This window comes from Dermacentor albipictus, chromosome 7 (assembly GCF_038994185.2).
Source record: "Dermacentor albipictus isolate Rhodes 1998 colony chromosome 7, USDA_Dalb.pri_finalv2, whole genome shotgun sequence".
Lineage (NCBI taxonomy): Eukaryota > Metazoa > Arthropoda > Arachnida > Ixodida > Ixodidae > Dermacentor > Dermacentor albipictus.
In genome coordinates this window covers 43,547,780-43,574,630 of record NC_091827.1, presented here as the reverse complement: position 1 = coordinate 43,574,630, position 26,851 = coordinate 43,547,780, and the positions used below count along the sequence as shown (strand labels likewise).

Here is a 26,851-nt window from a genome sequence, read left to right as displayed (position 1 = left end):
TTACGTACTGTACTTGTCTGCATGCTCTAATTGCTTGCTCTGACGAGGTTGACGGGTGCCTCGCCTACTACATTTTCTACGTTTCTACGAGTTGTGCCGGTCATGATAAGTGAAAAAAGTCGAACAAAAGTAAACATGAAGCGCAACAATTGGCGCGGTATATATATGTACATATATATACGGTACATATACACGGGGTATATATGTATAATGAAAGGCTTGTCGTTGTCTTCTTTTCCAGACATGACGGATCGCACGGCTGCACCGGTCCATCCAGGAAGTACTTCTCTTGCAACGTCGAAGTAAGTGGCTGTTACTCGAGCATGTGCGGGCTGGGATAGTGTTAACGATTCGCGAGTGTCAAAATCCAGCACCCAGCTATACTTCCTCGGAGTAATCCAGACTCGAATCTCGAAAGCGATGCCATTGCTTATTCGATGGGCCGGAAGCAATTGCAAAGCCGGAAACCCGTCATAGCTACCATGTCTTATACAGCATCTGTAGGTGGTGTTCAAACGTTACGACGTGTTTCCGATTCTGCAATCGCTTTCGACGGATGCATTCAGCAAAAGCATGGCCTTCGAGATCGGCATCTGCAGTACAGAGAGAGCCGTCGCTGCAGGGCGGGAATTTGGACACCCCCTATTCCGATGCTGTTCCTTTTCACGTTTCGTCAGTGAATTGAGCAGTGCCCCGCCTATACGTTATAACCGGGGCTCGTATTATCAGAAAACTCCTGCGCAAGAATTGTTTGTAAGAGAAAATTCCATCCAACCCTAATGATGGACACACTATAATGGCTAAGAACACTTACTTAATTCGGCTCCAGGATCGCGCGGTATAGTGAGTGTGTCTGAAAAGAAGGTAATATAATCGAGTTAAATGAATCCTTACATTTACGACGCGGAACTATATTTTACGCCGCGTCTAGGAGCTAGAGACATTGTGCATTTCTCTTGCAAGCGGTCTATGTGCGCTTCTGTGTGAGGTCTGCAGATTGTCTGGTGACAACCTGTGGGCATGTCGTCTGACAGTTGTAGGTTATTGACCACAGATACTGCGCAAACAACCCGTTAGGACGTTTGGATGTTAGGCAGCAGGATGTTGAGCAGTAGTAGACGAGAAACATACACGTTATAAGGACTTCTGCCGGTAGACAAGTTTATGAATTTTCTACAGACTAAGCGCAAGTTTTAGGAAGGCAGATAATAGTGCATGAAATCTCTGTGAGAACCTTCAGGCTGTGTACATCCATTCTTCATAAGGGTGGAACAGTTGCCAGCCTGATGCTTGCTTTGCTTTTCTCTATTTAAAGTGTATAAATGTTTTCAAACGAAGTAATGTTCATAATAATAATAGCTTGCAACAGAATCAGTGTTCCGATGTTGAGTACCCCAGTGTCCGTACCTACTGTCATCCAGTTTAGTGTATTCGGATAGTTCGAAATTGTTTGGTTTCGAATGAATTTTCTGTTATTTAAATCCGTGAGCCCTAAATATGTGGAAAGTTCACGTCAGCCAAAAGGAGCGATTGGACTAGTTACAACAGCATTCCGCATGTCTGCTAAATCAATAAGCAGACGACATGTCATGACGTGCGCGCAGATTCTGTCGTTGCTGCAGAACAATACAATATCGTGACGCTAATTGACCGATAGCACTTCGCGAGCGCTCTTGTGCCTGTTTTAATCTATAAGCAACGATGAAGCTCCCGTAAATTCCGCTACGGCAGTGTAATCGTGTTGCCCATAAGATCCCGCCCTCATAGAGCCACGCCTGCGTCGGCTTCATGAACTACTTACGAACGCCGCTGTACTATCGGCATCCGTGTTGACTTGATGTGCGACTTCCGGACAGCCTCGCCAATTCAACTTTTGCAATTGCAATGTACAACGCCAAAGCGTGAACGTAGGCAGCAGGAGGCAGAATGGAGCGTGTTATGGAATATGTAACACGAGGGTGTGACCAGCTAGCAGCTTGCCTCGCGTACGTACAACCAGACGATGTTCGCCTGCCGAGAGCATCGCGAAACAAACAAATAAACAGACGAGAAATAGGAGTCGCTCGTCTGCAATGGAAAACAGACGTGCGCGAACGGGAACACGTCTGCATGCGTCAGCCGTGATTGGCAGACGACGCGGCACCCACCGCTCCCGCGGTGCATGGAAGCCGGTGTGGCTGTTGACGCCGTGGGGCGTCGTCTGCTTCGGTTATTTTTTCTCGCGGGTTCATTGCCACCTGGAAATGTCGGGCTAATGGCTGCATTCGTAAAGTGTGCTAGAAGTAACACAAGTTTACGGAAGCTCCCACTCTGTCTTTATTGTTTTTATTTTTTTAATGTAATCTCTTATACCATCTTTATTGTTTCAATTGTTTATGTAATCTCTAACGTCCTTTTGAATTGTGGCCACGATATAACGAAAGAAAGTTACGTTGTCTCAACTGTATCACATCTTATTTCTGGTATTCTTTTGCGTTACTGAATGCGCTGCAGCCGGCATTTCCGCTGTTTACTGAATGCTTTCTGAGATGCCACTTGTTGGCGCTGCTTGCATTTTGTCGCACTGAAACGAACGCAAAACAGATACCCACAGGAAGCTTGGAAACTTGAAGGGACCAGCCATGGTCGAATAAGGGGTGGCCCAGGCGTTTGCTCAGAGACGCTGCAACCAACATTTCGGCAAGGGGCCGAAGACAAGTCCCTTTGTCGAGACGTTGGCTACAGCCTTAAGCACTTCTTGATCAAGTTGTTTTCTTTCTTTCCTTTTTTCTTTCATTATTATTATTATTATTATTATTATTATTATTATTATTATTATTATTATTATTATTATTATTATTATCTTGTATCAAGTGGTCCTCTGGGCCACCCATTAGTACTGACTTGTTAGCTTCACAGAAGCAAAACTTTCTCTAAAGCAAGAAAGCCCTTTTATCAAGATATGTTGTTTATGCTGTTTAGCACGCTGGCTTTTCCGGTAATCTTTTGAATCGCAGACGCTGTCTTGTCTAAGGCATCTTAAGCGCTCTTATTCTTCTCAATATATACGCAAGGCCGCCACAACCAGATTTTAAAATGCGAGTTTATATCAAAGGAAAAGAACCGGAGCATATAACTACAAGGACACGAACTGAATCCGTCAGTACTTTCACCAACTACAGCAAAATGTTTATTCACCGAAAATATTCGCTTTTAGGTGTAGCCTACCATCACACTGTCAAACGATCATAAATGCAAAATTACATTTGCGGACACCAGCTAAAGAGCACACTATAGCAAGTACGCCACTGTCCAACTCGTATCTAGAGTTTGTATGCATGCGCCAACCAATGACGTTCGATTATTTCAGTGACGTCACGGCGGGTTCTCAGGAACTATGTTTCGGAGTGCAGAGGCACAGAGAGGAGACGTAATGCGGTTTTGTGAGATTGTACTGAATTCTTAGGTTGTCATTGACTATCGGAACTCGGTATAAGATAAATAAGATACCAATTGTTGTTTATATGACTGTTTGAATGTACGTTCATCTGATTATTCATATAGTGCCATGTGGCAGTGAACAGATATGCAGTTCTTTTCTGTTTTATGGGTGATTTTTTTTTCTTTCTGTACGTTATTTAATAACTCCGTGTGCTCAATTTAGCACTTAAGAGGAAGCCTTAATTTAGGAGCTCCTATATAAATACAAAGAAACGGAGCATTTATTTTGTTCAGGATATTCTGCACAATTTGACTAAATTTGTTGTATATTAAAGAAAGGTACCTAAAGAAACGTCCACTGACCGTAGGGAAGAATTTTATTTATGCCATGAATTTCTTTTTGCAAAAGTTGTCCAAAGTTGCAGAATTTAAAAAAACTTTAACATCAATCTCATAACTGTTTAACTCGACACTAAAAAATAAAAAAGCAAAGCAATAAAAGAAAAGAATCACAATTTTATCAATTGCACCTACCCAGATATCTAAACAAAATTATCCGTTAATCCACTCTGAAATATGTTACTAATAGTGAGTTGGACTTTTTCTGTAAACATTGTAAAAATTTCTCGAATTTGTAAAGTCGTACGTCCTATCTGCCCGGTTCAAATACTTTAACAGATCGATGCAGTTAACAAAGCAGCGTTATCTGCTTTCGGTGCAAAGCTTAAAAAAATAAATACTCCGGTTTTACGTAGCAAAACCACAATCTGATCATGAAGCACGCTGTAATGGGGCACTCCGGATTAATTTCGACCGCCTGGGTCTTTTTAACGTGCACCCACTGCACGGTCCACGGGAATGGGTACAGAGTTGTGAGCCTATAAACATTGTACTTCATCAGTATTTTTTTCTTTTTAATTCTTACCGACCATGGCAACTTCTCGCAATAAAAATAGGAGGAAAAGGAAAAAAGAAATGCCCAAAGTCTAAATTTTGCCTTCTGTTTGGCATAATTCAGCAACAAATTTCACTGAAATCGCTTCAGCGGTTGTTTAACTAGAACATCCTTGCGTTTCGCATGCATTTCGATTTACAGTACGATTCTTGCAAACGTCCACCTTGATATGACGAGACAAATATAGCTTAATAAGCTTGTATGCGACGAATCTAGCAAGAAAAGAGAATACAGCATTTGTGACAGCGTTTCAAGCCGTGTCGCGCACAGCAGCGCATCGGTGTAAATCCGTTTTGTATAGCGCGCCGTTTTTTATTGAGCTAGATGAATGGTGCGGGTCTGATCTTTGAAACAAGTCAGACAAGTCTGCGGTAAAACAAGTAGCGCCACCTTTTAACGAGTCACAATGCGGCCAAAAATACTGTCAACGTGTTGCTAGCGCCATCTCTGAAGTGGTGAAGCAAGTTCTTTGAAGAGAGTATGTGTTAAGCCTAGTCTATTTGCGGGCTTTCGCTTGTCGCGCATTCTCCATACGCTCTCCGTTTCCGTCTTCGGCGTGTTTTTCGACAGCGTGTTCGAAACGCGGAACGTTTTCCGCGCCATGCATTCACCGTGCAATGCGTTTAGAACTGTGAGCGACCTTTGCGAACCAACATGAAGCTTGGAGAGCGTTGCACTTGCTTTCAGATCGCGTGGTAACCGCATCGAAGCTCTTTGAAGTTCCCCCGTCATCTCACGTGGCCATGGAAGTCACCGGTGATCTCGTGCTCAACCTGAGCACCGAGTTCCAGCCTCGGAAGAAACGTTCGGCACCTCCGACCACTGCTGCGGCAACCTTTCGCGGAGGCAGTGGGAAACAACCCTCGACTCCTGCGGTCGCCAAGAAGCAGCGGGCGCCAACCCAGGCGTCATCGAAGCCCGCGAAAGTCAAGTTCAAGTTTGGTGCGCACTCTGGTAAGCGAAGTCGCGACGACGAGTCGGGAGCCAACACCGATGGCGACTCAGAGAGGCCCAAAGGTGAGCTGCCGTTTCCGCGCAAAAAGAAGAACTTCACTCACTCGCTGTTTGGCGGACGAGGCTCTCTCCAAGAGCCCGAGCCGACGAGCCAGCAGCAGCAGACGACAGCAGCCGTCGACCCCAAGAACGAGCGCGTCTTTTCGTCGTCGCAGTTCGCCGAGTTCAACGTGCACCCGCACTTGGTCGCCTGCCTCCGCGACCGCTTCCAGATCACGACCGCCACCGAAGTGCAGAAGTTGGCCATTCCGTCCCTCCTCGACCACCGCGACACCCTGATCAAGTCGGCCACGGGCTCCGGTAAGACGTTGGCCTACGCGCTGCCCATTCTCCAATGTCTGCAAGAGATCCGACCCAAGCTGACTCGCGCCGACGGCGTCCGCGCCGTCGTGGTCGTGCCGACCAGGGAGCTGGCGCTGCAGACGTACGAGTGCTTCGAGAAACTCAGCAAGGCCTGCACGTGGGTCGTGCCGGGGGTCTTGATGGGAGGCGAGAAAAAGAAATCCGAGAAGGCGAGGCTCCGCAAGGGGCTCTCCGTCGTCATCGGCACTCCGGGGAGGCTCACGGACCACCTGGAGCACACGGAATCGTTTTCTCTGAGCAAGACCTCCTGGCTGGTCATCGACGAAGCCGATAGGATGCTCGAGCTCGGCTTCGAAGAGTCGATCTCGAAGATCGTTACACTTTGGAAGGAGCAGAGGCAGGTGGAAGGGACCTCCGTGCTCCTGTCGGCAACGTTGACCAAAGGTGTAGAGCGGCTGGCAGGCCTCACGCTGCAGGATCCAGCAACTGTGGACGTAGCGGTTGAAGCGGGAGCTAACGAACTCGAAGAATTTGTCCTGCCCCCTGGCCTGAGCCAATACTACCTCCAGGCTCCTGTCAAGCTGTCGCAGATGGCCCTGTGCTGCCTGCTCCTCGAAGCGTGCGTCGAGTCAGAGCGGGGCAAAGTCATTGTGTTCTTGGCTACTCAGGACTCTGTCGACTTTGAACATGCCCTCTTCTCTTCGGTCTTGGGCATCATGCTCGAAGACACAGAGAAGCGAATAGACTTTGTTAAGCTCCACGGTGAAATGACCCAGCATGACCGTGCTGAAGTTTTTAACCGATTTCGAGAAGCAGCATCTGGTGTTCTCTTCACGACTGATGTGGCATCGAGAGGTATAGACGTTCCTCAGGTTGACCTCATTGTACAGTGTTGTGTGCCCCTGCGACCCGAAGAGTACGTCCATCGTGCCGGGAGGACCGCGCGGATCGGTGCCAAAGGAAAGGTTGTTCTCCTGCTGTTTCCCTCGGAGGTTGGCTTCCTAGATGTCCTTGCGCAAAGAAACATTCATCTGGACCAAATGGAACTCAAGGGTGTCCTGTCTAAGGTTTTCACCATCAAGTCTCACATCCTTGAGGCCAAGACTGATCCAGGACAGAAGCTGAAAACGATGGAGGACTTTGTGACAGCACTCCAGCTCATCTTCGAAAGTGAGGTCTACAAGGAGTCTGCTCTGCAGGAAATGGCAAAGAAAGGGTTCCTGAGTCACATCCGTTCATATGCGTCTTATCCTCGCGCCATGAGGCACGTGGTGTCATTCAAGGCCTTGCATCTGGGGCACCTCGCCAAGGCATACTGCCTGCGAGAAACTCCAAGCAGCCTTGGAGCCCAGTGGGCCTCACAGCCTCCGGACACTGCGGGGCGTCGTTTCGGGCACAAGAATGCCCGTTTCAGATCGACTGACAAGCACGGAAAATATCCGAAGCCACCTGTCAAGAGGATGAAAATTTCAGAGTATGACAGCGGCCTTGTGGAATCAAAGAAAAAGAGAAGAAAACATGTTCACAATGACTGAACACATCTATGAAGACAGTGTCGTTTGTTTAGTATGTGTGGTGCTCTGGCAACATTTGCTTGCACTCTAAACATGTTGTTGGTGACTTGTCATTCAATGAAATCTGGACCGTATGCAGAAATTTTGGTGCCAACAGACATTTCGGTTCATGGCTTGTTTGCTTTTTTGGGCAGTGACAAAGCAGCCTGTGTGTTTGAAGACAACCCTTCTCATTGCTCACAGCCATTTTCTGGCACCCTGACATTGTCATGGTTGCCAAATTTCTGATTCATGTGCTATGTACAAGAACACTGCTACATGGATCATATCGGGATAACAATTCTTGGGTCCATGCCTCTTCAATAGTACGCTGTTAGTGTTTCCCATAATGTCATGGCATGGCAGGTGCACTGATCATGCGGGAGGATATGTACCCTGACCCACTCTCTACTGTTGTATTTCAAGTGTGCATTACCAGATTCTAAGTCATCAAATAAATGCTCACAGACATGCTATCTGGCTTGTTGAATTTGTCTCTTACTCTACTCTGTTGCATTGCCAACCCAGGGCCAACTTATGGGCTGCATTTAGGACCTTGGTTAGCAGATACTTTTAAGGATTTATTTATATAGAATGCTGTGTTGGTGTGGAGTGCTGGTCATGGTAAAGGGACTGACAACCAATTTTTATGCTACCTATATTTTTTAATGCAATGGAAAGCTTACCGGTCAGAGTGTCTAAGCATGAAATGGTAAAGCAGAAAACGACGTGGTACACATTTTATCAGAATTTTAAATCTGCAGTGAGGATGTAGTCGTTCGCTGGAAGCACGCTGAAAATGATGATCGGTGAGCGCAATAGCGACTGTATGCAGGCATTAGGGGGAGGCAGACGACAAGTGTGGCCGTAACTTTCAGAGAGTATTATTTTGTTTGTCAATTGATGTTTCTGCGATTCATGTTTTACGAAGTGTTAAAGCATTTCTGCGATAATGGCTACATGTTTTCATGGTTCCCTGACCAACTGCTTTGGTATTTACCCAGTCAAAATGAAACTGTGCTTTCACATGTGATAGGCACTTCAGTGTGTTGCCGTAACCATGTGTGCATGTTTGATTTCTGAAGCATACAATAAAGCGCAAGTGTCTAATAATATAGCTACTGAAATTTTAAGCAAAAATTATGTTGCACTTAATAACAACCAACTTACAGTAATCTCATAGACCACATAAGAAGTACCAAGATTTCAACACCAGGCCTCGCCACTTACTCAATTTTGAGGCTTACCAATTTTAAATTATGATTTTAAATTATGATTCCTACATATACTGCGAACAACGTGTTGGATTCTATCACTATAAATCATGGTCATTTCATTTCCATCAACGTCTCGCAACACATTCTGGCCAGTTGTGAGTCCCTTTATGTGCAACGCCGTAAAAATGTGCGGATAATTGTAGAACTTGGAAATACAGGACACAAGAGTAGGTGGCATGACTATATGTTCTTTGCAGTGCCGTGTCATCTGCTTTTGCTTGTTCCCTTGCGGTACAATTATTTCTGCCAAGTCGACAAGCTCAACTATGCACCCAGGAGGCACAAATTTTCATGGTTCTCTCTTAGTTCACAGTAGCGCAGCATTATACACACCACAGGTTAACATCTATGTTTCTCAGCTGTTCCAATGAGGCTACTAAACTCATCTTTTACTGCCATAAAATTACAAGGGAGACGGCTACTAACATTTCTGCTTTTTCGTACTAAAAGTTGAGGCCAAGTTATACATTTCCCCTGTGATTAACTGTTGTCATTTTTTGATCACGAGAAAAACTCTCTTCGTTTGTGTGTGGTGCAAATAGCACTTGCCATATGTTTTGCACCATAATTCTCTGGCGTAGGTGTGAGAATGCTTGGAGAGGCTTCCTTGGTAGTGCCACATTAATGTCTGCTGACACATCAGAGTGCATGTGTTGAAACGGTTCAATAATGTGACTTGGGTAAACAAGATGGTGCATATCTGGGAGCAAAACAGCACTGAGTAGAGTTCACAGAATCCAGAGACATGGTTTGACACTGTCCTCACACTGAGAAATTATTTTCAGTGTGAACGGGTGATAGGTCGACAGCTGGAAAAGGTCTGCGGGCCTTTCTCGTATGCAGTGTCTTGTGAAGCATGTGTGTGCGTGTATATTGCGGTAACTGTACCGCACGGGACAAACCCATTTGAAAGAAGAGGCTTTGGCACTACAACTTTAATGCTTTTACTGCCCAGTTAAAAGCATAACGCTGTGTTTGTTTTGTGTTTGTTTCGTTTGTCTGTTCTTTAATGCTGACAGCTGTTGTTGCCAGACTACCTCCTCATCCTGAACTTCAGTTTCACGATGGGGGGGGGGGAGGGGGGGGAGGAGAGAAGAAGGTAAACTTTGCTGCCAAATGAATTCAAACTCTTGTCCCTATGGCGAAGTGCGTTTAAAAGCTGGATATGCTAACCACTGCACCATCGTGTAGCACTGGCACTTCATAATTTGTTCAGGGTATTGCGCTACGTACAGACTGTACAATGGTGTCTGTGAATGTTTTTTGGAGGCCACTGCAAACAGTGCTGTAGTGGGTAAGGACGTGTGCATTTCAAAGAAGCAGTTATTGAGGAGGTGGCACTGTCTGCTGTGAGCTCCTGCTGCTGTTGCAGTAAATGATTTCAAGAGCCAGAAGAATTAAGACTTTAAGTGTGTTGATTTTTTGGTTTATTCATTCTGGTTGTAACATTTCTGTCGACACCTGATTGCAGTAGCAGCCCTCTTGTACCAAACACGAATCTTGAGATCTGAGTAAGGCAGTGGGAGAACCAGTCATCCTTGTATCATCCTTGAAAAGATGAAGCATGTGCTGACATGTGCGACCACTGCAATGCACCCTTGATCGGCTAGAATGCATCGGTTCGTGCCGACCACCCGTCACTTTATTAGAAAGCCCAATGCCACATTTTGCACTGTTGACACTGAAAGTATGCAGACCACAGAGTCAAAGAAAAAAGCTGAGTGTTTCTGTAGCCTGGTACTAATACATGCAAACAACATAGCCTGGTGTGTTTTTTCTTGCTTTGGATACAAACTGGTCAAAAATTCAAAATTTTCGCGGAACCTGGGCTCCATAAACTTTCAGCCCTAACTAGATACTTTTCTCTTTGTCTTTAGTTTTCACTTTTCCTTACTTCACACTGGCCATTTGGTGTGACCAGTATTGGATCAAACTCTTGACCTTCTTGCTGTAAGTGAACAATATCGGTACAATGTATCAAAGCACCACGCTCTGCATCCATAACCAGGAATGTCCGGACCACACAAAGGACTTCAGGGAAGAGCAGTGTGCCCGGTTCAACAGCATACCCTTTGAAGGGCGCTACTACAGCTGGGTGCCATATTACAAAGGTGAGTAGGATACAGATATGTTTGATGGAATGCACATTTCTAACGCATTCAAGACCTCATCCCTGACCAGTCTCATTCAGGCTAAGAGCAACACTTGGCTGGTTGCTTGCACGAACTGATGCTTCTACAAACGCTTTCAACAACCACTAAAAACCCTTTAGTACTTTTAAAATGTATGAGCTCATGCAGTGGAGCCACCAAAGCTTGTGGGGTTTAAGAGTTCAGCAATTTCGATTGTCATTGAAAGTTCTGTATGATGCAGGTGTCACTAAACCACATTGATTTGCACTACAGCAGCAGTTGTAAAAAAAAAAAAAAAAAATTGACAGAGTACACAAATTAAAGTTCGTTGTCTGTCTGTCTGACAGAGTACACATGTGTGTCTACACTTGCTTTAGCATCAAAGTAAATCTGTTTTCATTGTGGGGTGGCTGCAAACAACATAATTTTTTCATTGTGCTGGCTGATTGCATTGTGGTTTCTTGGCACCGGGTGGGTAATCCACCCCTGAGCTTTATTTAGGTGTCGCTTACCAGGCCAGTTCTACAGCTTCATTAGCTGATGGAAAAGAGTACAGCCTCCCCTGACTTGCCTGGACATCTCTGCTCTCTTCACCTTATTAATCGTCGTGCTGGACTTTATGCCGATCATGCAAAATCACACAGTTACTGTTTGTAAAAGCTCTTTTGCCAAACGCAAACTCACTCGTGCAGTATTTGGGAAGCACCATGCTGAGGCCTTGCCCACTGTGTTAGCTCAGTGGCTATACAAGTTCTACTACTAAGGCCAAGGTTGAAGGTTCAATTCATATGATCCCAGAACGAAAATGCGTGTATGGTATTTTAATTTTTGCTGATGCTAAAGAACCCCAGTTGGTGAATACTAATGCAGAACCCCTCCTCTACAACTTTTCCTGTATTCCACTCGTTGCTTTGGGTGGTAAACTCCATCTGCCGAACATTTAATCGCAGTGACGTCTCTTTGAGACAAGACTAATATTGATTATAGGTAGAATGAACATGAACTCAAAATAGTTCTAATGGTTTTATAGATTCAAGTCAAGTATTTTTTTTAATGCTTCCACTGCACCCATTTGAACAACGAACCTGGAGTTAATTGTTTCCCATGAGTTTCTTTGAAATCCTTTTATATGTATTCTCTCGCAGCTGCCAACCCCTGTGAGCTAAACTGCAAACCAAAAGGCGAGCGATTCTACTACCGACATTCAGCCAAGACCATCGACGGTACGCGGTGTCATGATGATGGCAGCCTTGACGTTTGCGTCGATGGAGCTTGCATGGTAAGTATTAAGCAATATTAGTGCTTGATGTGCCTTTGTCATGGTGAAGTGGTCGTTTGGCTGGGATTCTTTGTAACTTGCCTGTTCTCATGCCATTTGCACTAATTATAAATTCAGCGTGTTCGAATTTCAGTAGCACTGCACTTACAGATGCAGTTTATCAAGAAATAGGGTCAGAGACTTGCACCGTTACGACAAGTTGGTAATTACTAGTTAAAATGGTGTGAAGTCACTTATTGTGTGGTTACCCATAGCTGGGACTGGCATATGTCGAGCCCACGTAAACTGGTCACTGGGAGTAGCAGTGCATAACCATCCCATTCGGCCAGGTCTTCAGTAATAATTTTATGATAAAACTGTTTGCTATAAAGTCAGCCAGTGTCCATACTTTGCACATAAATGTCATCTTGCAGCCCAGTTTGCCCAATGCTGAATTTGTTAGAGCACATGATCGTCAAAACTTTATAACTTCAGGCTTTTTAGTCTACAGCATGTGACAGTCGCCATAAAGGCAGTGTGTGGGGAGTTAAGCATACTGCCATAGACAAATACAATGCAAAAAGTTTGAGCTAGCTAAAATGCACCCATTCATCTCTGCTTTCACTTCTTAATTTGACAGCAGTGTGATTTTGGCTTGCACACTTAGGTTGGGACCCTACACCATTCTTGGCAACTGCACTCTTAAAAACGGTACCCTCAATTGATTACTTGGGAGAGGTGTTCTGATTTGTTCATTGCAATTGTTTGTAGAATACCATAACATTCAATGTCAGGAGGTCACCGCAGAAGCATGGGGTTTAGCTTGCAAAAGTAGGCTTAGGATGTGGAACTCTGTTTCAGTGTATGGCTTCTTCAATAACTTCACAGCATGAAATATTTTCTGCATGAGCCTATGTTCTATGCATGGCCAGCAATGTGCGGTGTTTTTTCTTTCTGTGTTGCCTAGTTGTTGCACCATATTTTGTCAAACAAGAACTTTCTTTGCAACTCATAGTCCGTCCTTTTTGCTCCAGCCTGTCGGGTGTGACATGATGCTGGGCTCAGACGCCGTGGAGGACAAGTGCCGGGTGTGTCGCGGTGACGGTACCAGCTGCAGCACAGTCGAGGGCGTCTTCGACTTGGATAACTTAGAAGTCGGTGAGCAGTACTATCTATATATGCTGCCTGATCTTGCCCACTTAGCTAACCCTTCCACTACTATGAGAAGTGAAAAAACTATCATTGTGGACTATTTCACTCACGCCATTGTTTCCCTCACCCAGTGAAAACTGATAAGGTGGCATGTGATCTCTTAACCAGACACAGTGCCTGCCAACATGCTGCACAAATTACAAACCAGAACCAAAGTCACAAGTCTCACTCGTCAGAAACCTGGTGTTTCTACGAAACTGCTAATTGTGCATATCTGTCTTTGCTAACGCAGGTTACAACGACATCCTGCTGATTCCATCAGGAGCTACGAACATCAGAATTGAAGAGAAGTTCCCCACAAACAACTATCTTGGTGAGTTCTTCTTGGGGGTGCTGCCTCAGCGAATGGCAGTGCGTATCATGATTTATGCGTGATGTGCATCCATGCACATCTGATAGTACTTCTCTTTTTCCACTCCATCAAGCGAGCACTCTTGAAGCGATTACTGATTGATGCGACTGATGCCTGGCTGGTGTGTCATTACTCACCAGTACTGCTTCTTTGTTACTGCAGCCGTTCGCAACCAGACTGGCTACTACTACCTCAACGGCAACTGGCGCATCGAGTTCCCCCGGAGCATCCGCTTTGCTGGCACTGTGTTCCATTACGAGCGGCGCAACCACGGTGCCAATGCTCCCGAGAGCTTGGTTGCCCTTGGGCCAACGATCGAGACCATCCTCATTGTGGTCTGTATTCTATTTTTATTTCTTTGGCTGTTTCTCAGTCCTTAGCCTGAGAAAACAAAGGTGTGATTCAGCTGTATTTCCACTGGCCAAAGTATGATTTGCGAACAATACTTGGCAGCAACTATCTGTGGCACAGTAGTCATAGCTACGGAGCCAATTGCACATCTAAGAGAGCTACTATATATAGTACCAACCCTTGAGGTTACTACCAACCCTTGAGGTTGGGAAAATTGCCAACGATGGTAGATTTCGCTGACTGCCTCTATGCTCATTTTGCTGCATTCTTCTGCTACCTAACTTCATGCGCGGTGTACTGGCGTGGACATTCACGTTTCGCTATTGCCAAGATTGCGGCCACTACCGATGTAGATGCTTCAGACTCCATAGCGGTATGTGCTGCCCGAGCCAGCAAGTGTGAGCAAGTGTCACAGGCGCGCGAGGTGTGCTCGTAACGTGGCGTTGCGGCCAATGGGAAGTTAGGTGCTGTTTTGTTTCGCTGCTACAGACGTCGCCAGCTTTTTTACTCTTTGGGCCATTTGATGCTTTCGTATCAATAAGCTACAGTCTCATTATGAATAGTACACAGTAATAGTAATACTTTCCGTAAACATAGAAAAGGCAGGTGACGGCTTTGATCTGGCATAAGCACATCTTACTTGGAAAAAGAATCAGCCTTACTTCCCCTCTGCACGTATCGTTGCAATAAAACTTTTTGACATTATTTTTACAAGTTTCATTGCGCCTCGCTTAATCAGCCTTCGTATATCATCTCCGCAGCCCGAACATCACATCATACACGCCATGCTTTCCAAGTGGGCTGCTCTTGCGCATGCACTGTGCCTCATTCTTTTGCTGGGACGCTACAGCGTGAATAACCTGCCCCACCAATTTGCCGCTACTCCGACACAAGGGGTATAGAGGAATTAAATCTACCCAGATACGTGTCATACTTGTCATACACTTCTGTGCACATATCTCTTGTCCACATTGTTCCCTCGACAAGCGTTACATAGTTACGCAAAGGACGAGTCAGTAAGACGACCAACTATGTACAGGTTATATTTACAACAGCGCTTGCAGCGCTGACTGAATCACAGTGCGAGCCCAGTTGATTCTTCCTGTTCTTTTTGAGCGATGACGCCCGCGAGCCTCGTTCAAACGATCAAATACCACATGCGTGTAGCAATATCGTCTTCGTCCTTGACATACAGAAAGCCAACAGCTCACGTACCCACCACCACGTAACCCATAACACCACCACGTACCCCATAAAGTCAATGTATATCAGAACGCCTGAAATTTAGGACGCAAGAACCCTTCGCCGTCTGATTTTCCGGACGTTTTGCCGTGACCGAAGGTCCGAAACGGCATTAATCAAAGCCACCACCGCTGCAATGTTGATTACCTCGCCGCCTCGAAGCGGCGCTCTCGCACGCAGATCCGCTGGCAGCCGTAGCCACCACTGCGGCAACGTGAGGCCTAGCTGTTTCGACGTTCGCCATAAAGCTTCTTGCCCGTGGGTGCCGTGTTTTTTATTGAAAGAATTTGCTGCTGTCACCAATGGTACGAACTCCGACTTTGTGGTCCGCGCGATTGGCATAGAAACTTGGAAAGCACGATGCGTAGCACAATGCCGGTTCCCGAAAGTCAGCTTCGCCTCTTTACAGGAATGTTACTTGGTGAAGCGTGTGTAACAGTATTGCAGTGAAGCATAACAAGCGTGGGAAGGGGCCACGGGACACAGTATGTATTCCTTAATTATACACGCGTGCACCCGGTATTTCCTGTCACGGTACGAGCACCGATATGCCAAATACGTGTACCGACAGGCCTTCAGAGCGTTTTATAATGTGCCTGTGACAGATTGAGCCTCTAAGGGCTGTAAATGACATGCATTTATTTTTTCCAACTGGCTGATTTTTCGGACGTATTTGCGGGCTCTAGGGAGTTCGAAAAATCGGACGTGGACTGTCCAACTGACCAATAAGGTGTTTCGAGTGGTACGTGGGGCCAACGAGTGGCGGAAGGAGGACAAGAACAGAAAGGACCTACGCATTGAGGAATGAACAGGAAAGGAAGCGTGCTGCCACCGTTTTGAAGGAGCTTGAGCTCAAAAAACAAAGTGTTGGCAGATGCCGAGATGCAGGTGTTGCTCATCCAAACCAATATAAACTCTTGAAGCAGTGAAACACAACACTGAGGCGTCTTGCGCAGGCTGAGAGTATTAAAGAGGTTTAGCTTGTCCGGTATTCCGGTTAAACGGAGGCGTAAACGTGAGTGGTCTGCATGGTGCAACCACCTGGTGGCGCAGTGCTCAAACAGACAAAAAACAGCTAATATTGCAGTAACCAAGTGTATTTTACTTTGTTGCAGGTGTAAATTTTTGGCAGTAACACGATTACGCCAGTGCCAAAACTTTACACCAGCGGTGAAGAAGAATACGCTCGGTTAATGAAATATCAGCTGTTTCTGTTTGTTTGAGCACTGCGCCACCAGGTGGCTGCACCATGCAGACTGCTTGTGACAACCCCTCCCTTCTATTCTCTTTTTGAATACCATAAACACCATAAATCTTTAGTATTCAGTTTGGTTAAGTCCTTTTTTTAAAATTTTTTTCATTTGCTTACTAGAGAGTGACAGCATTGGGCGAGATGGTTTCAGCCTGTTTTGAGATAAAACAGTTCGCATCACTCAGGGAATTTCGCAAACGCACATATTGAGGGAAAGCCTGGAAATGTCAACTTGGTAGACACCATGTGACAAGTTAAAAAGTAAATTCCTTCTTGCAAAAACAAAACTGATGGTGTACTGATACACTTGGCCCCTTTGCTGATTAAGACTTTCACCTCTATAACTTCAGGCACACATTTATCCTTGTGGTAGCTGAATATGTGCCATTTTGAAAACATCATTGAGCATTTCCAGTCATATTGCAATGAGTTGTATCTTTATCTGTGTGTCTTACTCAGGTCCTTGTCTTCAACACACACCCCAGCACAGTATGCATTTCCAACTCGGCCAAAAAGCAGCACTCTTAAAAAAGTGCAGGAATCACTTGGACAAGGTTTTCTTAAAGCACAAAGTTTTCTTTTTGGTGACTTGGGTGTCTTTCCTTTGTAGCTTTGTAGTACTCTTGTGTGGACACAACTTTCGTTTTTGTTCCTGTGATGATTGGTGAGAATGGCTTTTTCGTGCAGCTTCTGTACCAGGAGAAAAACCTGGGCATCACATATGAATACTCAGTGCCTCACGGTGTCAGTCGGCAGCAGCCGGACATGTACAACTGGAACTCAGGAGACTTCGGAGAATGCTCACAGACCTGCGGGGGAGGTGTGTGAATATTTTTTCATCAAGTGCACAGCTGCTCCTACTCGCAATGTTGACGTTCAGTGTATGCACGTAACTTACATGCTAACATAATCTCTCAATGACAGTTCACCTATCTTGATAAGTTTAGGGGTGGGCAAATATCTGAAACTTTTGAATAACAATTCAGTATCACTTTATTCAATTAGGTTTTTTAATCAGATAGTAACTGTTCCTAAGTATGAATAATATTGCAATAGTTTTCAAATATTTTAAATTGTCTCCTTTGCACAATTAAACATGATATTGGAGCAAAAGTGCGGTAAATTTCGTCCCAGTATGGCCGCAGTTGACATAAAACATGAGGAGCTGCTTAGTGGTGCATGGTATGTTGCTCAGGAAGCCACACTCTTCCAGCTAAAGCGCAATTGTTTGTGCTCAACTAAAAGTCCTGAGTGCGTGAATGCTGTCTTCTTCCAAAACACGCAATAACTAGCTCACCTAGTAACATCATTATGGACTGGCATCTTTTAATTGACCTTTGCGGTCTTCTTTCTCAGGTGCTCAGACCCGCCTCGTCTACTGTACGAGTGCAACCACATTTGAAAAGGTGTCTGATGACCTCTGCAACCCGACAGTCAAGCCCCAAGCCACCAGGGTCTGCAACCCAGAACCATGCCCTGCAACGTGAGTTTAATACAACCATTATTATAGCAGGTAAAAGCTTGAAACTGAGTTTGCTGCACGAGTCCAGCCATTGATTAATGCTTTTTTTTCCATTACGCCATTGTTGTCATGCCACTGCCATTGTTTTCATGTCATTGTCGGGCCACTTCCTCATTTCCAGCTTCACCCATGCCACGAATTTGGGACTAAGTATTCCTAAGGCCTCCAAATTTACATGTCTAGTTAAATTATATGTCTATCTAGTTGCAATTCTTGTAAAGACACTGCACAACTTTTGTAAAAAAAAAAGAGAAGTTTGGAGCTGTAGCATGAATAAAAGGTCACATCATGCCAATCATCATAATTAAAGTAAGGACAGTTAATTGTGAATACTAACCTCTCATAGATGATGCATTACATGAAAACACTATTTGAAATGAAAGACATGAAAAGACAAAGACTATTTGTTACAAGTAGGTACACTGGTTGTTATTGATTTTGGGGCCCTCTGGTGCAAGAAATAACACTAATTAACAGCAGTCATACAAAGTAACACTTCAGACTTGTCATCAAACCTTGTAATGCACTTCATAAAGTGCCATATTTTGCATACACTTTATATTAAGCTTAGAAGCAAGCTTGCATGACTTTGTGATGTAGCTACATGTAGAGATAACAAAAAAACAAAAACTAAAAGATGTGGACACAGGTGAAGAAAAGATGAGCGCCGACTCCAAGCTGAAGTTTATTGCACACAGGAAAGCAAAGTGAAAACAATAACGAACAGCATGCATCTGCTATTTGTTATTACAATTATTATTGTTGTAATAACATTCCTAAGAACATCAGCACGTAATAATATTCATTATTAGATGCACAGAGAATAGGGTTCAGGGGGTACACTAGATTGTTTCTTCAGATTAGCTTCACTCTTGGGCAGAGTCAGCGATGGTTAGACTGACACATGTGTCATCATTTCTCTGAATCAGGAAAGTTTCCACTATCTCTCTAGTTAGCTTATCAGCATGCTTATAGACAAGTAAGGCATCTGATAAAACTGAGTCACACCCACATTCACTGCAGTGCAGCGCAAGGGCAGAACAGGCTGTCCCCTTGAGCGAGCTGTGGGGCTCTCTGAGCCGAATGTTTATGCAGCGGCCCATTTGCCCGGCAAGGTGCCTCCAGCAGACGAAAGGGATGTCACATATACCACGCCACATCTGCAGGGAACAAAATGAATTCCATGTTTAGTGGAACACTGACATCTATGAGATACTACTATGTGGCCTCCTGTTTGTCTGTAGAAGGCGTTACATTGGGCATATGGGCCGGTGTATAAACATTCAGCTTGAAGAGCACCATAGCTCGCTTAAGGGGCCAGCCTGTTCCCATCTTGCATGGCACGGCCATGAATGTGGGTGTGATCCACTTTTATCAGATGTTTCGGTTGTCTATAAGCACGCTGATAAACCAACGAAAGTGTAGTGGAAGCTTTTCTTATTCAGTGAAATGACGACCCATGCATTAGCCAACTGTCTGTTGCTGTAATTTCTTTGAGCACAAGCATGATTATCACCATAATCTAATATACTATGAAAAAGTTCACATGCTGCTGCATGCATATTGGGCCAGTGGCTGCAGTTTCATTGCATCATGATTAATAAATGTGTACACCTTGTGGTTTATTAACCACCTTAGAGCACCAAGACATGTAGAATATGTTGCAACACAATTATTGTTACGGTGCAAAAGGGCATGCGTATGGAAGGGAGAAGACGACAAGCACACACACAGGTGCTTGTGTGTACATGTATGTCACATGCTTAGATCTTTGTAGTGTATGTGTTAGCTTTTGTGCCAAAGCAATAATGCTTGGAAGACAGTTACAACTCACCTTAGAAGTCCTTCTGCACTTAGGAGGGTGTTCATTTTGGATGAACTGAATTGACACTTGAAATAAGGTACACCCTGAGTAGATAAGGATCAAGGTAATCCGAGAGGTGAGATGCTTCCCTCCAAGAAGCGCTGGTTAACAGTCCCATTTCTAGGCCTATACTAATATTTGTATACAAATACAACACCCAATAAAGTGAACAGGGGAATAGCCCTGGTTGTAGCTTAATTGGCAGAGTATTGTACATGCCATGCGAATCGAAGGTTGTGGGTTTGGCCCTCACCAGTGGCAAGTTGCCTTTTCGTTCCCTTTCCTTTTCGTTTTTTAAGAGTGTGAAGCTTATCACTAAGTTCGTGTTTAATTTCTTTTGTAGTTTGCAAATAAACAAGGAAAGTTAATTTCTTCTAGACATTTTCCGCCTTCATTGTCTGTTGTCTTCACAGAGCTATCTCAACTACTCGGGTGATTTAATACCTTTACTTAAAACAACTCTTCATTGGTTTTCCTCAACAATGCAGGTGGTATGTTGGGGAGTGGGAAGACTGTTCCAAATCGTGCGGCAATGGCACACAGCTGCGGTTGGTGTTCTGCCAGCGTCGCACCGAGGCTGGCAGCGTGCTGACCGCTGACTCGGACTGCAAATCCTCCGGGCCCAAGCCAGAACGGCTGCAGGATTGCAGCTCTGATGCCGAGTGTGCCTCCTGGGAAGTGGGCAACTGGACGGAGGCAAGTCTGACCAACCGCTACCACTAATGGCACATCCGATTGGTCATTTGAGAGCATTGTAAGAGCGCTCTAGTGGTCATGTAAAGCGGCACTGAAGCTTTAATTGAAAAAAAAAACCACTTTAGTAGTCGTAAAGCATGCTTATTTTCACAGTAGTGTTTCATTATTTTGTGAAGTTACCTTTAAAGCTTCACTGGATTGCTCAGCAATGACGAGTGGTGGTGGTAACAACTTTATTGAGATTCTGCTCAGCTATGTTCTGGCAGGCCCGAGTCCTAGGATGGCCCCTCACGAGGAGCGACCTTTTCGGCCCAGGCAACGAGGGCTTTTTGTACTTTTACGTCCAGCGTTCTGAGCAGCTCTTCCCACGTCTGTTGTGAGGGAGCTGGCAGGAGCGACCTGGGAGGGAGTAAGCCCTCGCACCCCCAAAGAATGTGATTTTGGGTAGCCAATGTTTGATTTGTGCAATTTTGACATATTGGGTTCCATTGTCCGTTGGTAATTATGGCTAGCCAATGTGGGCTGGGGAACGATTTAGTTTGGATTCGACGCAGGATCGAGGCTTGCGCTCGCGTGAGGCTTGCGTTTGGAGGCGGGTAGATTTGCCTTTTTTGCTTGTAATAGTTTGTTATTTCGTGGTATGTCGTCGGTGCCTCATCCATGGGATCCGAGTCTGAGGGGCACATCTCCCGGTTGATTAGACCTCGGGCTACCCAGTGCGCCTCCTCATTCCCTCAGGATGATGAGGCTACCCAGTACGCCTCCTCAGGATGATGATGATTATTAAAATAATCTGTAGCTCGGTGTAGTTATGGCAGATTCAAAGCAATGACGAGTTGAATCTGCCATAACTACACTGAGCTACAGATTATTTTAATCATCATCATCATCCTCATCCTCAAAGACTTCGTATTTTAAGTTTTAGTCCCTTAAGGGATCTTGACAACTTCTCATCATGAGCAATCATCACTTCTTGGCTTGTGACGAGCCCACTTTGTCGTGGGTGTTCTGCCACCTTCTGAATGGCTTGTTGCATGCAGAGGAAACTGTGTCTCTCTTATTCACAATGTAGATTCTGTTACACTCTATCATCATTGTTGTTTGAATTAGATTCTGCATAATGAATTGCTGTCATATTTTTGTGTGTGTTATAATCATGTTATTGAAGCACATCACATAAAGAAAATAAGCCATTACAATACCATTTTTGCAATTTGAAGTGCAGCAATGATGACAGGTGATTTTTGCTGTAGTTGCTATTATGCTTGTCTCCCTCTTGAGGTACAGTATGGCCCACTTTTAAAGGGAATGTGAATGTGCGGTTAGTATTCCGGTATTTATTATTGCTGAGATATGGCATGAATGACCACAGAGTTATTTTTTTTTGTAAATGAGCGTCTGTTGGATCATATCAACCACTTCATTTCTATAAAAGTGAAGGCATGATATAGTTGTACCAGCTTTATTAGGGTCGACTTCCGTTAATTTGACGCTGACGAGATCGAAGATATTTATCAAGTTATCCGGCGGGTTGACTTAAATCGCATTCGCAAGGAGCGTCAAAACACGCTGATGATTCATTAGGCAGTATTTGCCTGATTCTCACCCGCCCCGAAATCAAACGTGCACCCGCTTTCTATGTGTCCAAAGCAGAAAACTAATATAGAAACGACATTAACGCTACCAAACAAAGTAGAAGTCCAAGGTGCACCTGCTATTTTAGCAAGAAAAATTGGCGCTGATCTGATATGTGTTACACACTGGCAACCAGTTTTCTAAAGTTAGGCTTCACCACATAGTTTTATAGGTCATCTTTGCCGCAATACAGCTCTGTTCAGCGGCAAAGCATATAAACGCCGCGAACGTGGTTTTCGTTTTGTATCTAATTGCAACCGCACAGGCATTTGCTCGGCCTAATTTTCCTGCAAAAATAAAAAAAATAAAAGAAAGATGACCCTTAGAACTGCCTAAATACCATAACTTGACATTGTAAGCTACTGTTATTGCTTGAAGATCTTCCTAGGGCAGGCTGAAAATAGGCATTTTCGACGAGAGATGATGTGTGTTCACTGTTCCTTGTGCTCCACCGAGGCATGCTGCCACTAAAGAAGTCGCTATTTTGGGTCATCATGGGTGACAGGCACGTGCATGCTGATTGGTCAAGTTAGTAGAAGTGAAATAACAAAAGTTTATGTCCACAGAAATGCATGAGCAGGGGGCCGGGATGTTCGGTTGGGATTGAATTAGCCGAAAAATTGAATTAACCGCAGTCGAATTAACGGAAGTCTACTATACTGGTTAGGGTGTTCCCTTTAACTGTGAACCATACTGTACGACTCCTTCTGCTGGAACAAACAATACATTAGCATGTAGGCATCTGCACGTGCACACTTCGATACGTTTATCAGTAGTGTTGAGATGCACATACCGAAGCCGATTGCTGGCTCGAAGTAGTAGTCCAAGTCCTGTCGCTAGGGGTCATCAGTTTCTAGCTCTAGATCTAGCAATGCATTAATTCAATGTATTCAATCAGTGCATAGTACTTCACTGTTATTTTAGTACATTTCCCACTGACACAGTTAAGTGCAGAAAGTAGCACACAATTTTAATATTGCCATAGCACTAGGGCAGTTAAACTTCGGTACAACGAAGTTCAATACAACGAGATTCTCGATATAACGAAGTATTTAGGTTTTCATAATTTCTCTTTCATAGAACACCATGTATTTAGAACCTCAATATAACGAAATGTGTTTGTATGTGACTTCAATATAACGAAATTTCACTGCTGCCGCAGAGGAATGCCAAGACAATAGAGACGTTTAGCGTGTCCGGTATTCGGGCAAGCGCGGGCGGTTTTCTGGTATAGCGGGGGCGCCAACCTGAGCGGCCAGATTGGTGGCGCCAGCTGGTGGCGCAAAGCTCAACCACACAAACACAGAGCTAATTACTATATTCTGCTTAGCTGCTGGCGTAAATTTTTGACAGTGGCGTAATCGTGTTCACAATTACGCCGCTGCCAAAAATTTGCACGGGTGGCGAAGCAGGATATGGTGAGTTACTGCAGTTTTAGCTATGCGTTTGTCTGGTTGAGCTCTACAACACCAGGCGGCTTCACCGCTCACGTTTAGCGGAATAGCGTACAAGCTAAAATTCTCTAATAAATGGAAACTTCCGCTGACGCAGGTGGTCAAATGATTTAATTACAAGCGGCTGTTTGCAAACGCACCTCTCAAATCACCTACCATGTGACAAGAGCGACCGCTGAAGTGGAGCCGCATCATGTTCTGTATAAAGTCCAAGTGCCATAAGATCTCTTCGTGCGCCGTGCCTGTGTACTTTAGGTGCGAGTGAAAGTGTGCGAGGGTGAGGCAATAAAGATGGTGACTGCATGGGTAAGAAAATGGAAGGAGAGGGACGGCAGCGAGTTCGCAGTAACGTGATCAAACACGCGCGAGTGGGCGAAGTGAGGGGTAAGTTGGTGCGCGTCTCGGCCGTGCCTGCGCATGGCTGTAAGTGTGGCTGAGCGCATACGCAGCCGCTTCTGCGTGGTCACAGAGTGGGCGTGCCGAGACGGTGTGGCACCATGTAAGCTGTCTTCCCGCATGTTTAATATTGGAGGTTGCGTAATCTAATGTTTTGCTGACCTTTTGGAGTGAGAGGCAGACTAAGCGTTTGCTCGCCGCTGCCGGCGCATTTCCTGATAGTGTCGTGCCAGTGTGGGTGACTCTATCAGTTGCGGGGGCGGAGTGCACGCAAAAGTGTGGCTGGCTTCGCTTAATTCGTACCACCGATGTTAAGATCTCGTCGACATACGTGGCATGAAACCGTATCATTCGTCGCTGACTTCTAAATTTATGAAAATATTTGTTTTCTTATTTGAATAGCTTGTTATTGCTGCCCGATAATTTGGAAAATTCTGCGGCCCCTTTCTGTGTAAGAAAAATTGATCAGAGTCTGTACTTATTTGCAAAAAAGGTAGAATTTTATTACAACGAAATTAATTTATAATGAAGCAAATTGCCGGTTTTACCGACTTCGTTATAACACGCCTTAACTGTACTACAAACGGTTCATGGATGTTAAACGTGCACAAATGACATGTATTGACTGAACATACGTCACGATTGCTCAGAAAAAGCCTGAGCAACCAAAACTTATTTTTTCTTCTTCCTGTTTATGTTGTCAGTGGTCCTTTGCTATACCACACACATAGTATGGGCAGTTTCTTTTTCACTGTATTTATATCACTGCCATGCTTCTATGCTTACACACTTAAAAGTAGTATGTCAAAAAGTTGGTGATAAATAATGAACAAACAAATTTTTTATTGAAATGTACAACTTTTCAATCCTCACATCCTCTTTGACTTTGAGTGATGATTATCTGCAGTGTGATCGTCTGTGTGGAGAAGGCACTCAGATCCGAGAAGTTGTGTGCATCAACCCTCTCGGTGGTGAGGCTGTGGAGGTCCTGGATGATTCCGGTTGTGACGAGTCAGCAAAGCCGCCCTCCAACCAAACCTGTGAGCTGCGACCCTGTGATGGCACAGAATGGGTCACTTCACCGTGGTCTGGGGTGAGTATTTGCATTTTCTATTCACTCAATTGTCATGCATTCGTTGATTAGATTTTGGTTTGAATTAATTTGATTTGATTTAATCACCCATGTTAGGAATCTATTGGGTGATAAAATTTAGGAGGCAAACACTGAAATGTGACCATTATCTAGTAAGAAGATGACGTGGAAGTAAAAGTAAAGAAATCCTACAGATATACATAAGATGTTAGCAGCAGTTACTAGCAAGATTGTGTGCTGTTACACGTCAGTGTCAGCCTATGTTCTGTGTTCCAGCCTAGAAGTGCAAATTAATTGTTCACATCAAAATCTCACATTTAGAAGATCGTGGCATGCTATGAGCACATGGTGGCATTGATTGCCATCCAATAGGCTTGTGCTTGGCATCGTACAGTGAATTGGGCATCAGCCAACAATGCTGCCTGTTCTGAGGAAATTTAATGGAAGGAACTGATCTGGAGAAACGTTGGCATCTTGGAGGTGCCAAAAGAAAAAAACTGCCCTGCTTTTAAGTTCATGGACAGCACATTGTTATTGGTACTGTACAAGGCTGACTGCCATACATGCACATGTGTGTTTCCTTTCTTAAAGCTCGCACTAGTGCACAGGCAGCAGATCTCCAGAAAAAAATGTAGATCTCTGGATTTCTGCATGCGTGCCACATGTTCTGCTCTGCCAGAGGCTATGCCTTACCAAGAAATGTAATCATGTCTTGAGACAGGTCGCTGATATTTCTAAATGAGAGAAAGCAGATCAAATGTGGCATGATGTGTAGGTTTTCAGCATAAGCATGTAGCTTTGCAGTATAATGTTAATTTCTCACGCAAGGAATCCAGGTTTAATTCCCATCTGAAAGCAAGATTATTTTCTCTAGAGCCTGCGGTTGATGTTGGTATCGAAAGTATAGCCCACATACTGAGTGTAAAAATGCGAGAACTCGCTGGTCACAACTATTTAAAAAAACAAAAAACTGCAGGAGTATTTTGTTCCTGAATGTTGAACAATGGTGCCTTTCAATCGCAGTGTGAACTTCCATGTTCGTCGCGCATCGAGACCCGGCAGGTGCTCTGCACCAACGAGGAGGGGGTAATGTTCCCTGACGAGTACTGCGATGACGAGAAGCGGCCAAACACGACCAAACCATGTGATGAGGACGACAGTGCCCTGGACGAGCAGTGCCAGTACATGTGGTACTACTCCCAGTGGAGCCCCGTGAGTCATGCCGCACACTGTTCGCATTGTGGTTTGGCCAACTGTGCTTGTAGATTTGTGTGTAAGAGTGGTGTCTCCCTGGTGGCGAGACAGGGACAACAAGAACACGGCAGTGCCGACCAGAAGAGTAGCAATAAATATTTGTCGTCTCAGACTCTCCTCACTGGATTTTACTGCAAATTTGACTCAATTTAATTTATCTTCTGACCAATTGCGGGGGCTCCTCCAGGCGAGAAAGTCTGCCACAAAGAGACTGAGGGGTTCCTGAGAGGCACGTACACACAACTGCTTTCATACCAGTTTAACACAACTAGTTTTAAAGCGAAAGCTTTACTGGCTGCGAACTTGTGATTTCACCATGGCGGTGCTCTGAGGAGGCACATGACGTCACAATGCGCGCCTCGCCACGGATATTTCTCTCTCTCTCGCTCCCTAGTCACTACTGCACATGTGCTACTAGTAGCACCGAGCCACAAGTGTTCCGCCGCTGCGCCGTGCCGCGTCTTTCCTCCGCCGCCGTTTGGTATGACGTCACGCCGCAATCCTCGTCGTTGCGTTTACCTCCACTTATTTTGCCAGCTGCGTCGCATGCGTGATAACATGTCGGAGGATTGAAAAGGAGAGCTCGCGTGCGCTGCAACCACAGTTGAGGCGGCAG

The 26,851-nt window shown here is 44.9% G+C and overlaps 2 protein-coding genes across 2 annotated transcripts in view; both read left to right on the top strand.

Annotated features, from left to right (window-relative positions):
* Positions 1-26,851, top strand: part of LOC135915258 (papilin-like) — a 348,089-nt gene that overhangs the window by 14,319 nt on the left and 306,919 nt on the right. Inside the window, exons 4-14 of the mRNA XM_070521938.1 lie at positions 242-302; positions 10,531-10,633; positions 11,800-11,933; positions 12,947-13,070; positions 13,357-13,437; positions 13,639-13,811; positions 17,009-17,141; positions 17,678-17,804; positions 20,196-20,403; positions 24,796-24,981; positions 26,005-26,193. Coding sequence (XP_070378039.1) covers positions 242-302; positions 10,531-10,633; positions 11,800-11,933; positions 12,947-13,070; positions 13,357-13,437; positions 13,639-13,811; positions 17,009-17,141; positions 17,678-17,804; positions 20,196-20,403; positions 24,796-24,981; positions 26,005-26,193 — 1,519 coding nt within the window. The remainder of the gene's footprint in view (positions 1-241; positions 303-10,530; positions 10,634-11,799; positions 11,934-12,946; positions 13,071-13,356; positions 13,438-13,638; positions 13,812-17,008; positions 17,142-17,677; positions 17,805-20,195; positions 20,404-24,795; positions 24,982-26,004; positions 26,194-26,851) is intronic.
* LOC135915260 (ATP-dependent DNA helicase DDX31) lies at positions 4,866-7,726 on the top strand. Its single transcript, XM_065448281.2, has one exon. It carries the CDS (start codon positions 5,119-5,121, stop codon positions 7,225-7,227), a length of 2,109 nt encoding a protein of 702 aa, XP_065304353.1. The 5' UTR covers positions 4,866-5,118; the 3' UTR covers positions 7,228-7,726.

Coding starts and splice junctions, on each gene's coding strand:
- LOC135915260 (XM_065448281.2), top strand. CDS start 5,119: ATGGAAGTCACCGGTGATCTCGTGCTCAACCTGAGCACCGAGTTCCAG.